General features: G+C 31.2%; 2 protein-coding genes across 2 annotated transcripts; one reads left to right on the forward strand and one right to left on the reverse strand.

Annotated features, from left to right (window-relative positions):
• Window positions 1–7,066: 7,066 nt before the first annotated feature.
• Window positions 7,067–7,901, forward strand: LOC133791347 (germin-like protein subfamily 1 member 17). The gene is made up of 2 exons (XM_062229274.1): window positions 7,067–7,202; window positions 7,327–7,901. The coding sequence occupies exons 1-2, from the start codon at window positions 7,067–7,069 to the stop codon at window positions 7,884–7,886; spliced, it is 696 nt and encodes a 231-aa protein (XP_062085258.1). The 3' UTR covers window positions 7,887–7,901.
• Window positions 7,902–12,795: 4,894 nt separating this feature from the next.
• Window positions 12,796–13,830, reverse strand: LOC133790625 (germin-like protein subfamily 1 member 17). Its single transcript, XM_062228322.1, has 2 exons — window positions 13,640–13,830; window positions 12,796–13,536 (listed from the first exon to the last, which is right to left on the reverse strand). The coding sequence occupies exons 1-2, from the start codon at window positions 13,761–13,763 to the stop codon at window positions 12,977–12,979; spliced, it is 684 nt and encodes a 227-aa protein (XP_062084306.1). The 5' UTR covers window positions 13,764–13,830; the 3' UTR covers window positions 12,796–12,976.
• Between the last annotated feature and the right edge of the window lie 538 nt (window positions 13,831–14,368).

Consider the following 14,368-nt stretch of genomic DNA (forward strand, 5'->3'; position numbering starts at 1 on the left):
GGTCATTAAATTCCCTCTTAAGGCTAACAAGGGTAAGACCGTCATTTCCCGCCTATCTTGTTAATTATAATTAACGTCCTCCAATTCTCGCTATTCCCAATATTTTCAAATGCTAATAAATCATATCTCATTATCCTTTAATTCTCGGTAATGTACTAATCATGAAATTACCCCGAGACTCACCCCGAGCCCTGAAATTAACCCCGTTATGACCAAACCGCTAACTTGCATTTAAAGATCGTCTCATGTGAATGGCTCGAAAAAATCCACATTATAATGTGGTCTTATTCATAATTCACCAACATGCATGAAAATATAAAAATATGCCCCCAACGGGCCAAAGTACCAAAATGCCTTATAATGAAAATGTTGGGGTTTTATGCCCTAATTAAAACTCAAATTCTTTGTAATCTCATTTTATTAACAATAAAATAAAATAAATCATTTTTTGACTTAGTCAATCACTTTGCTCACATGTTTTATTTTCATGATTATTTGTTTAATATAAACTTCTATTAAATCCCAAGCATATAGCTAATTGTATTTATAGTGGCGTAATCACAATGGAATATAAATATGATTATATGTTCAAAAATAAGTTAGTCCTAAGATTAGTCAATGCACAGGATTTACAGTGACTTGCTAATCTACGATATGATCTACTTACACATCACAGTGTTATGTTCTTTCTAGAACATTAGCAAAGTAGATCAGATCGGATGTATTTGTTACATCGGACAAGACCGATATTGAAAGTTGATAAGATAAGTAAACATACCGTTGTTATCTATTCTAGTCATATCATATAGTTGAACATAGGTCAATTCAATCTCAATTCTGAGTGGTTAGTATTCTAACTAATTGTATTATTTGAGTTCTTTGACTTGTTCGTTACCAGCTTACCCTACGAACTAGCTCATACTTACATCTTGGGAACTCGGTAGTACAATTGAGTGGGAGTGTTAATCATAGATATGAACATCTATAGCTTCTGATGAAGAAGTGAAACGATGGTTTCCTTTTAGTTTGGTTCAAGGTGCTAAATGGTAGAGATCTCATTTCAGTAATTAATATTAGTTTACTGAAATATCATTTACAAGAAACTAAGCGTTTTAAGGATAATATACAATGAATGGTGAAACGATATTTTAGTCCTATCTCATTGTAGATCGTCTATAGAGGATTGAGTGACAATTATGGTTGTAACAATGAATAATCAATAGCATATCTATATTTGTTATAGAGCATTCTATGAATTCAAGAGTGCAATTCTGAGTCTATATTGGAGTCACGAGGAATTAATAAGTTAGTAAATTTATTTGTTAGATTTATGATAACTTATTGGAGCTTGATTTCATAGGCTCATGGTCCCCACTATACCTTGGATAAAATCATCTAGATAGTCTCAATTAATTGATTTAATTATCAATTAGAATTACCAAAGCTGACCAGGTCAATTTTGGATAGTTTCACAGAATTATGTAATTTAGAGAAGAAAAGAGAAATTATGGCAGATTTATTAATTAAGATAAATTAGTATCTAAATTAATCAATAAGTTTAAATCACGGTTCAAATTATAAATAATTAATTTGATAAAGGATTTAAATAATTATTTAATTAATTAAATCAATAGAAAATAATATAGGCCTTGATTTTAAGTCTAATGGGCTTATAATCAAATAGGAAATTTCACGGGCCTAAAGCCCATGATAATTTTGACCTAGGGCTTCAAATTGACTATTATTTTATTGATTTTTTAATTAAATTAAATGACCTAATTGAGTCTAAAAAAGGGGTGCTTAGAGAGAAGTCAAAACACAAGTTCATAAGTTCAGAAGTCAGATTTTCTGATAGGTTTTAGATTCTCTTTAAACACAAGTCATTTTCTAATCCTCATAGTTATTTTCTCTTATTCTCCTTGTATTTATCTCATGTGTTGAGAATTGTCCACTCTAGTCTAGGTAATTCTAAGGATACTTTGGAAGACTGTGAAGATTATAGAAGATCGATTCAGTTTCTTGGTAATACTCTGCGACAGAAAGGATACAAGGGTTAGAGAAACTGAAGGAAAGACTCATTCATTCCGCTGCGTATACTGTAAGTATTCTTATCATTGTTTCTCTTTGAATTCAATTTTATAACACATGTTCTAAGTTATCTCATATTAATTTGTTTAATATTAGATCTACATGAAAATAAATAAAGATCTTGTATAAGTTTCCCAACAAAAAAGTGGATCCATATGCATTCATTTATCATCATATAATAATACAATTCATATAATCATGTATATAATCATTTAATGGCATAATAAATCAATTATGGTCCTCCCAGCCTCCTAATCAAGGTCTTAAACCTTATTAGGAAATTTGGGTCATTACAGTACGGTTGAACATTTTTCTTAAATCCATCGAGCAACTTCTCTCTTGGTCGTTGGTCGACCTGATTGTAGTCACTGAGTAGACACGTATATCCCACTTGTACACGAATCTTGCCACGTCAGCAAGTAGTATTTTTTAGTGTAAACATATACATTTACATTTACCTTGTCTTACCACTTAGTTCAATTGGATCCATCAAACCTATCTAACCTCACTAGGTCTTGGTTCATAATTTTGATAGTCTCACCTTCCATTGAAACAAACAAAGGGGTAAGCTTTTGAGTGTTAGGAAAATGTAATTTGCCTCAATGGAAATTGGTAAGAAATATTATAACTCTAGAAAAAATATTACAAATAAACAATATTGATTAAATAATATTACAACTCTATGACTGAAAATACAAATAAATATGAAAAAAATTAGAAGAAGAGAATGATGAAATACAACTCTAAGCAAAAGATACATATAAAGTAAAATGTTTGTAACAATAGAAATGAGAGATTACAACTCTTAAACAAGAAATACAAGTAAATTAGACAAGAGGAATATGAAGATGAAAAACAATAGAATAAAAGAAAAGAACAAGAAACAAAGGACAAATAACTCTCACTCACACTACCAAAGTGAAGAGTGTTAGGGATCTGTTGGGGTTTTATGCCCTAATTAAAACTCAAATTCTTTGTAATCTCATTTTATTCTCAATAAAATAATAGAAATCATTTTTTGACTTGGTCAATCACTTTGCTCACATGTTTTATTTTCATGATTATTTGTTTAATATAAACTTCTATTAAATCCTGAGCATATAGCTAATCTTATTTATAGTGACGTAATCACAGTGGAATATAAATATGATTATATGTTCAAAATAAGTTAGTCCTAAGATTAGTCAGTGCACCGGATTTACACTTACTTGTCAATCTACGATATGATCTACTTACACTTTATAGTGTTATGTTCTTTCCAGAACATTAGCAAAGTAGATAAGATCGGATGTATTTGTTACATCGGACAGGACCGATATTGACAGTTGATAAGATAAGTAAACATACCGTTATTATCTATTCTAGTCATATCATATAGTTGATCATAGGTCAATTCAATCTCAATTCTGAGTGGTTAGTATTCTAACTGATTGTATTATTTGAGTTATTTGACTTGTTCGTTACCAGCTTACCCTACGGACTAACCCATACTTACATCTTGGGAACTCGGTAGTACAATTGAGTGGGAGTGTTAATCATAGATATGAACATCTATAGCTTCTGATGAAGAAGTGAAACGATGGTTTCCTTTTAGTTTGGTTCAATGTGTTAAATGATAGAGATCTCATTTCAGTAATTAAATTAGTTTACTGAAATATCATTTACAAGGAACTAAGTCTTTTAAGGATAAAATACAATGAGGGGTAAAACGGTATTTTAGTCCCATCTCATTGTAGACCGTCTATAGAGGAGTGAGTGACAATTATGGTTGTAACAATGGATAATTAATAGCGTATCTATATTTGTTATAGAGCGTTCTATGAATTCAAGAGTGCAATTCCAAGTCTATAGTGGAGTCACGAAGAATTAATAAGTTAGTAAATTTATCTGTTAGATTTATGATAACTTATTGGAGCTTGATTTCATAGGCCCATGGTCCCCATTGTACCTTGGATAAAATCATCTAGATAGTCCAAATTAATTGATTTAATCATCATTAGAATTATCAAAGTTGACCAGGTCAATTTTGGATAGTTTCACAGAGTTGTGTAATTTTGAGAAGAAAAGAGAAATTATGGCAGATTTATTAACTAAGATAAATTGGTATCTAAATTAATAAATAAATTTAAATCAAGGTTCAAATTATAAATAATTAATTTGATAAATGATTTAATTAATTAAATCAATAGAAAATAATACATGCATTGATTTTAAGTCCAATGGGCTTATAATCAAATGGGAAATTTCACGGGCCTATAGCCCATGATAATTTCGACCTAGAGCTTCAAAATGACTGTTATTTTATTGATTTTTTAATTAAATTAAATGGCCTAATTGAGTCTATAAAATGAGTGCTTATAAAGAAGTCAAAACATAAGTTTGATAAGTCACAAGTCAGATTTTCTGATAGTTTTATATTCTCTCTAAACACAAGTCCTTTTCTAAGCCACTTTATTATTTTCTCTTCTTCTCTCTATATCTATCTCATGTGTTGAGAATTGCCCACACTAGTCTAGGTGGTTCTAAGGATACATTGGAAGATTGTGAAGAAAATAGAGGATCGGTTCAGTTTCTTGATAATACTCTGCAACAGAGAGGATACAAGAGTTAGAGAAACTGAAGGAAAGACTCTTTAATTCCGCTGTGTATACTGTAAGTATTATGTTCTTTGTTTATCTTTGAATTCAATTTTAGAAACATGTTTTAGGCTATCTCGTATTAATTTGTTTAATATTAGATATATATGAAAATAAATAAATATCATGTATAAGCTTATTCCAACAGGATCACCAACTTGAACAAGGTTTGAAACATTTTTCCAAAAGCTTATTTCCCCCTAACTCGAGCACTAAGGGATCTCTCACAAATTTGTGAAATGTTTTCTAGAATAATCAAGTCTCTAGGTGTTTTCTAGCCAAGTGTTCTAATGGATAGCAAAGTTGTGTCTTACAAGTGAGCAATAGGCTCTTATTTATAGAGTTTAGAGACACCCTTTGAATTTCAAATTCCATCAACCCGCATGGCTGTTACCAATGATTAATTAGATGTTTATGAAATTAAAAATGAGATTTGGGAGTTATTTGGATTTTTTGAGCCGTTCAAAAATGTTGGAAAAAACTAAAAAAAGTTGGTCAGTTAAGCACCTGTGGCCATGGCCAGGAGTATCAGTGGTCGCGACCACTGGTCTCTATTCCCCAAGCCGCGGCCACCAAGACCAATTTCAACACACAAAAATGTGTTGTTTTTCCAAACGATTCCATTCCACTCCCAATTGATTTTGTAACTCACAAACACATTATTATGGTTAAAATCATATCTCTAATAGTCATTTCACATATGACTTTAAGAAATTCATCTCAATATTGTGTAATATCAAATCTAGACAATAATAGGCAATATTTAGAAGTAACAAATTTGTGACTTAATTTGTAACATCAAATATATTATATATTTGGATATTCACACATATCTAAATATTGTAACTCTTTATTATATGTTACAATATATAACAATAATTTTGTCACATTTATTCAATCTAAAACATAATATTATAAATAATATAATATTATATTATTATATTATAATATAATATAATTTAATATTATATTATAATATAATATTATTATATTATATTATATTAATCACCAAGTGTACCTTATAGTTAGATTTTGAAAAATAACGCAAAAGATGGAAAATAATATTATAAAATGTGAAAAAGGTGTCACGCGCCATTAAATGAGATAGTCATTAATCTACAGTACACCTTAGCCAATCAGGTGTTGTAAAAGTGCCCCTATCGGTGCAGACGAAAATTGAGGCCGCCAATTATCCTATATATATTATGATTGAAGATAATTTGTCAACAGTTATATTTAAAGTTGAAAGCATTACATTTAAAGTTAGGAGCATTAATTTAAAGTTGGAGGAACAAAAATCTGATGTCACATTTTTTCGGGCTCTCTTATAAACCAGCCATGTAAAGAATGACATATTACTTAATTTGACACGAAAAAAAAACTGTTGTCCCTAATTTCCTATCCCTTCCATGTTTCATTAATTATTTTAAGACACATCATATATTTATAATATTAATATAATTGGAAAGACATAAAATTGTAAAGAATTTAAATATATATTAAATAAATAAATAAGGTGTCTTAAACTAATTGGTAGGACATGGAGAGAATAGAAAATTGGAGACAAGCAGATTTCTTTTCATTTGACACATCAACTAACACTAAAAAAGTTTTTAAATTTTCTGTTACTACTTAGCATTTATTATTTTATTTTTATTTATCTTTATAATAAAATATAAATAAAGTCTGGTCTACAAAGAATATCCAGCAGCAGAAAATATCATTTCATCTCTTCTTCTAATTTTCATCTTCTTATTTTGTTTTTTTCATGAAATAACAAAGACTGGTTTTGGAACGAATATATTGTAGAGAAAAATTTTCATTATTTTTCTATTCATTTCACCAGCTAAATACAGAAACAAAAAAAACAAATCATACTTCTTCTATTCAATACAGCAAAAAAACAATTAAATACTATTTATTCTCTTGGAAAAGGTAAATACATATATAATATTTGATAGAGTTGATATTACCCACTCTAAAAGCCAGATATGGTGCCTAAGCAAGAACTTCCATCTATAAAAGACGAGTTCCAGCACAAGATTTTTCAACAATCTCTCAAGCAACCAAAAACAGAACTTGAAGAGATTTTTATAGCATAGTCATCAAGCATGAAGAGTGTTCGTTTCCTTCTCACACTTACTGTCTTGGCTTTGTCAGCCTCCATAGCCTCTGACCCAAGTCCTCTCCAAGACTTGTGTGTGGCCGTAGATGAACCCCACAAAGCTTGTACGTATACATTTTTTTTTTTACATTACCTGCTTCAACTTTTTTAAACTTTTCATATTACTTGTCTCTATCTATTAGTAATGAACATTACTTCTTTCGAGCAGTGTTTGTGAATGGATCCAAAGGGTGTCAAGCCAGAAGATTTCTTTACTGCAAGGCTCAACATTCCAGGAAACACTAATAATCCAGCCTATGATCCTAGTCCTCTTCAGGACTTCTGTGTGGCAGTAGATGAACCCCACAAAGCTTGTATGTATACATTCTTTTTTCTACATTACCTGCTAACACAGCACTTTTATAGAATTTTCATTTGTAACTATTTTTAATTACTTGTCTCTATCTATTACTAATGAACATTATTTCTTTTGATCAGTGTTTGTGAATGGGAAGTTTTGCAAGGATCCAAAGGAAGTCAATGCGGATGACTTCTTTACTTCGGGGCTCAACATTGCAGGAAACACTGATAATCCAGTTGGTTCCAAAGTAACAGCCGTCGATGTTAACAAAATTCCTGGACTCAACACTCTTGGAATATCGTTGGTTCGCATTGACTATGCACCATATGGTCAGAACCCACCTCACACTCACCCCCGCGGCACTGAAATCTTGGTCGTCGTTGAGGGAACGCTCTACGTTGGGTTTGTGACATCCAACCAACAAGATGGCAAAAACCGCCTTTTCACAAAGGTTTTGAACAAGGGAGATGTGTTCGTGTTCCCAATTGGTTTGATTCATTTCCAGTTCAACAAAGGACACACCCCAGCAGTTGCCTTTGCTGGTCTCAGCAGCCAAAATGCAGGAGTGATCACCATTGCAAATGCTGTGTTTGGTTCAGACCCTCCCATCAACCCTGATGTCCTAGCCAAGGCCTTCCAAGTTGACAACAACATTATCAACCTTCTTCAAAAGCAGTTCTGGTATGACAACAATTAAAGAAGCTAAGATGCTGCCACATGATCTTGTGATATTAATAGCCTATGTGTTTTATAATTATTGCTGTTTTTCCAGTCAGAGTGGCATATACTAGTCGTAACTAAATAAGATTATATATGTACCTTTCATTGAATAGATTTTATTAATACGAAAATTTCCAGCTTCCATTTTGTCAGGCGTATACATCTCTCTCTCTCTCTCTCTCCCTAGCAATACATTGATAGTTGATATTCTATTATTGGCCTATGACCATGTGCCAAAACCCTCCAAAATGACTTGGTACATTACGAAGGCTTTATATAAAATATTTATTTTACATGTAAATGTTCTTTTTTTTAAAAAAAAGTTGGTGGGCGACTCATCCTCCTGGCTATAATATCCTAGTATGTTGCCCAGGTAACCCTCTCTACGTAGGCTTTGTGGCACTCAAAGGTTGGGAAGTTGTTGTTGGAGCAATTTCAATTACTTTCCTGCGTTACCCTTTAAAAAAAGAGAATTGCTAACTGATATTCCTGATGCCCAATACCACTATAAGGTGCCGCTAACTAAGTATAGAGTATGTGTTGTGCACCTTATGATACTAAATAGAAACACTCTAAAAAAATCATGGACAAAGTCACGTGTGTTATGTGTTATTTTCCTCCAAATAAGCATTTTCTACTATGTTTTTGTCTAATGCAATAAAATAGTGGGCAATAATTGTGCCTATCACTGATCTTGTAAAGATCTACGTAATCTCTCATTCATCCTTGGCCCTAATAAAATATGCTTCTTACACACACTTAGATTCAACAAGAGATTTTTTCTTAAAGGTTTCTACTTTTTTAGACCATGTATTTTGCTTCAATATCTGTTTGGACCCTGTATTTTAACAAATTATTTTTTAGACCTTGTGTTTTGTAAAATTGTTCAAATAGGTTCCTAAATCTGATTTTGATAAACAAAAAATTGAATATAACAACACAGTTCTTAAACAGAATGACTATATTTTTGTTCTGAGTTGTTAGTTTGATGAATTACATGTGATTTTAGTTCAAAAAATTTGATCAAAATCGAGTTTAAGGGTCTATTTGAACTATTTTAGAAAACACATAGTCCAAAAAGTAATTTTTCAAAACACAAGGTCCAAACAAGTAATGAGACAAAACACAGGGTCTAAAAATGTATAAACCCTTTCTTAAATACACTCTTTTTTTAAAAAAAATTATTGTTCTTATTTTTTTTTCAAAAATATGCATTCAAATTTTAAAAATATACGATTTTTAAAATTTCATAATTACAAACATAAAATTTTTAAGAAAAACAACTTGAAAACATTTCACTCGATTAACTAAATATCAACAAAAAAAAACTAAAAACAATGTGAAAATACAAAAAAAAAAAAACATAAAAACAACGTGAAAACAATAAAAAAACCAAAACCGTTAAAATATAAAAAATTGCTTAAAACCAGGAAATTGAAAGAAAAAAAAAATGTTTGACCGTAAAATCGTAATTTTTTAACAAAAATTAGTATTTTATGTAATTTTCCAACAATGTCAATATATGTAGCATATGTGATTGGTACTTAAAAATGACATTTTACTAAGCTTAAAGTTTAAATTAAATTAAGTTTTAATTAATATTTTCTTAAATTTATTTTGATATATTTCTTTAATGGAAAATATTAATTTTAATTTAATATGTATAAAGTATGTTGCATTTTGACATTAATAAAAGCAAAAGAAAAGAAAAAGGGAAAAGAGAAAAGAATTAAATTAAAAATGGCATTTTTAAAGTAATATGTTGCTTTGCTCTAGCCGGCCCAACTGAAGGAGAAGCCCAGGCCCGTTGGCCCAAGCCCAGCCACCTGTCGAACTTGCCGCGAGCCACTTGTCCTCAGCTATCCCAACGCATCTTTCAGCCTTCCTTAGCATCCCCCAACGCAGCTGAAGCCCAAACAAAGGCCCGTCTCCAGCAGCCCATCCGAAGCATCAACATTCCTCAGCAACCCTGAAGGCCCAGCGTAGCCTCCAAGCCCAATGCACGCCCAATGCACCAAGCCCACCAGACCCAGCCTTCTCCTCTCCCAGCCGCGCCAAGTGGCGCCTCCCCATTGGCTAGGAATGGGTCAAAACCCACTTCTGCCACTAGCCACTTTCAACCCATATTTTGTGGGTATTGGGCATTGCAAATTGCTATTTTGAGCTTTAAAGTTCATGTTTTGTGCTATTTTAGAAAAATAGCATATTGACGATATACCAAATAATAACTAGGTTAATATTTATAATAAAATTTAATTTTTCAAAATCATATTTTATTATTAATATTTCATATTTATTTTGTAAACCCCATTTTGTTGTTTAATTTCTTTTTAGTCATTTTCTCCCTCTATAAATAGGGACTCATTCTTCACACTTAGCATGTAATTTGAGAGTAAAGAAACTATAGCAAAATTTCTACTCACTTTCTTCTCATATTTTATTCTTAGAATTTTGTGAGAATCGCGAGCATAATGATCTAATCTTCCTAGGAAGGTTAGAGATGATTCCATATGCTAGTGATGTTATTTTGCTACTTTGATTTACGATGTTCTTAATGTAATGTATTTGAGTTATTTATGTTCTTTCATCCCCATCTCTATTTTGTTGTCTTTATTCACTTACACTAATAGTATATAGGATTAGTCATACTCTTTCTATGTGCTTCCAATTAATAAAAGTAATATTGATACGTAATTTTATGTCTAATCTTCTATTACATTATTGCCCTTGGGTATTTTGTCATTTTTAGATTTTTCATAAGATTAACATTATGCTTTTAAAGTAAAGAACTTTATAACTCAAATGGACTTTTGTTAAAAAAAGAATATAGACTTTAATGTTAGATTTTCCAAGTAAATGTTGGGATGTGAACTATTTACTTGTGTATTTTTGTAAATCTAGTAACCAAGTAACTAAACAATCATATGGATGATTCTTGAAACATTTCCATTTCTCAAACTCTTGATTACATCTTACATTTATTTCACTTATCTCATTTTATCATTTCATCAAAAAGACAACACCAAAATCTCAAATCTCTTTTTATTTCCATTTTCATTTCCATTTCTATTTTTTATTTATTTCTTGTTACTAATTTTTTGTGTTATTTTCTACTAATCTTTTGAGTATAGATTACATCATTGTGGATCGACCGCCTGATTATACTACAACTACTACTTGGTATCATCACGTAAAGCAGCACATGTTATTTGAAACACTACCTCCACTACTCCTCTTGAAAATGTACACATCAACACCATATATGGCTCAGGCAAAATATGCCTGGAGACCTTTTTAAATTAGTTAGAATTTTCTATTTTCAATCTAATTTTCTTGCTTTTGGAGGTCTTAATTAAATCTATTTATTCAAAATTTAGGGATATTATATACAGATAAGTCATTTAATCTTTTCCTACCAAATCCTCAATTTATATTAGACATCTTTCTAATCATAACTACACAACAAAAAGAATAAATAAATACAATTAAATAATATTACTTTCAAACGTAGAAAAGAAAAAAGATTAAAAAAAACACAATTATGAAGAATAAAACTAATATTATTTTACTTATGTGCACCTTTGGTTGGTTGTAATGGAATGAAAGTTTGCTTTTCTCTTTTAAGTATTGTAATCATTATTACATGCATCACATAAGTGAATAACAATTACAATCCTATAACTATCTAATCAAGTTTCCATTACCAACTATTAAAATCAAATCAAATGACTTCTATTACCCTCATCTTTTGTGGAAGTTGCTGAGCTAGTCTTGGGTAATGAATTATTATTATTATTATTATACAAATAATTTTTAATTTTTATTTATTTAAGAATCATATTTTTATTTGTGTTTGTTAAAAAAAAAAACACTTCTATAGAGCACACTTAACTAAATACAAAATTCTTTTCTACTGCATGAGATTTTCTTTTTATTCATCCAATAATATGCTTTGCATACTCATTTTTGGAGCTGTTCTTCAAGACTAACATATTTTTGGTATTTTTGATACATTAGTACACTACAAAAAAAAATGACTATATAGAGGTTTTACTGTAATTATTAATTGCACAGTTAAAAAAAAAGTACAATCTTATTCAGTGGGTGGGCTAGTAATACTACAGGAAAATGATACTAGCAGAAACAAAAGATCATATGGACTAAATTTGAAAAATACTATTAAAAAATTGAGAAGAAAATGCTCAAATGAGGAAAAAATTTACATCAGAAGAAGTTTCAATTTGACACGTTCTTTTAAAAATACTTGAAGCAGTCCAAGGCAATAATAAATATTTGCCAGACTAAGCAATCGATCATAGCATATATTTTGTTGAGTAAACAGTCACATCATCCTCTAGAGATCAATTTGGGAAAATATGACACTTATCTAAACGAAAGCTCCTCTAACTACCTTATTTGAATATGAACCAGTTGAGACTTTTATCCACAGGAAAATGATGGTTGTTTATTCAATGCAGATAAATATAATAAATAGATAAAAATCAAGATTTCTAATGAAGATAGAGAGATTTCATGGCTTGCAACTATTAAAAAATTAAATATTTTATTACTATATATATATATATATCTGATAACAACCACTCCCAAGAGAGAAGAACAATGCAAATATGTCAGTGGGAAATGGTACATTCTTGTTAGCTCATGGGAAAAAATTGTTTAAATGAGGCCAATCATATTGGAACTAGTTAAATAATCCGATATTTAAATAATTAATTAACTTCTTTTAATTATCATAATCTGAGCTCTTTAAAGACTTTTAATATCATTAATTTGACATATAAAGATCTACAAGTTTAATTTACTTGAGCACAACTTCGATTTTTATTAGTATTATATATTAGGACAGATCAGGAGTAATGAGAGAGTGAGACTACAAGGAAATTTCTTATGAACTCAGCAGCAAAATCCTGCAATTATTACAATGAGAACAGAGGTACAGACATAACCAAACTGTTTATTAGGTGACAGAAAACAAAAGTGCTATAGAAACTGTTGTTGAAACAAATATATAGACTATTTATTAGCCATTACTTCTTCCCGGTCTGTCTAGTTGTTGTCATACCAGAACTGCTTTTGAAGAAGGTTGATAATGTTGTTGTCAACTTGGAAGGCCTTGGCTAGGACATCAGGGTTGATGGGAGGGTCTGAACCAAACACAGCATTTGCAATGGTGATCACTCCTGCATTTTGGCTGCTGAGACCAGCAAAGGCAACTGCTGGGGTGTGCCCTTTGTTGAACTGGAAATGAATCAAACCAATTGGGAACACGAACACATCTCCCTTGTTCAAAACCTTTGTGAAAAGGCGGTTTTTGCCATCTTGTTGGTTGGATGTCACAAACCCAACGTAGAGCGTTCCCTCAACGACGACCAAGATTTCAGTGCCGCGGGGGTGAGTGTGAGGTGGGTTCTGACCATATGGTGCATAGTCAATGCGAACCAACGATATTCCAAGAGTGTTGAGTCCAGGAATTTTGTTAACATCGACGGCTGTTACTTTGGAACCAACTGGATTTTCAGTGTTTCCTGCAATGTTGAGCCCTGAAGTAAAGAAATCATCCGCATTGACATCTTTTGGATCCTTGCAAAACTTCCCATTCACAAACACTGATCAAAAGAAATAATGTTCATTAGTAAATAGATAGAGACAAGTAATGTGAAAAGTTTATAAAAGTTCAAGCAGGTAATGTAAAAAAAAATGTGTACGTACAAGCTTTGTGGGGTTCATCTACTGCCACACAGAAGTCTTGGAGAGGGCTTGGATCATAGGCAGAGGCAATGGAAGTTGCCAAAGCCAAGACAACAAGTGAAAGAAGGAAATGAACACCTTTCATGGTTAGTAACTATATGCTATAAAAATCTCTTCAATTTTTGTTTTTGGTTGCTTGAGAGATTGTTGAGAAATCTTGCACTAGAACTCGTCTTTTTATAGATGGGAGTTTCTGTACTAGGCTGTCATACTTCATGAAGTGAAAAAGAGTTTTGGTTTGTTTTTTCCTCATGAAAGAGTTGGTAAATTTTTGGTCAATAATGGTTTTGTTACTGATATTGTGAGGAAATCAACATGTAACTTCAACTGGTCTTTGCCTCTAGAAGGGATCTTTCAACTTGATTTGGTGATTTTGAGCATATCACATAATGCCTCAATTTCTTTTCCGACTTTCTTTTTAATTAATTGTTTTTACTTGTTAATACTTAATTGCCCTTTCTTCTGATCTCTGTTAATAATGGTCATGTCATATCAGAGAACTCTTGAGTTTAAGTTGGAGATTTAGGCACCATTATTACTAGAGAAAATCCTTATTGGGCAAGTTTTATCTTAAAGTTGGATTTTACGTTTGTTTAATATTATTATTATTATAATAATATGTTTAGTTAGATATCAAAGCTGAATGGACTAGGTATAACACAAAAGGCATTTGGTATAGTTTTTCTATTA

The sequence above is a fragment of the Humulus lupulus genome, chromosome 7 (genome assembly GCF_963169125.1).
Source record: "Humulus lupulus chromosome 7, drHumLupu1.1, whole genome shotgun sequence".
Classification (NCBI taxonomy): Eukaryota; Viridiplantae; Streptophyta; class Magnoliopsida; order Rosales; family Cannabaceae; genus Humulus; species Humulus lupulus.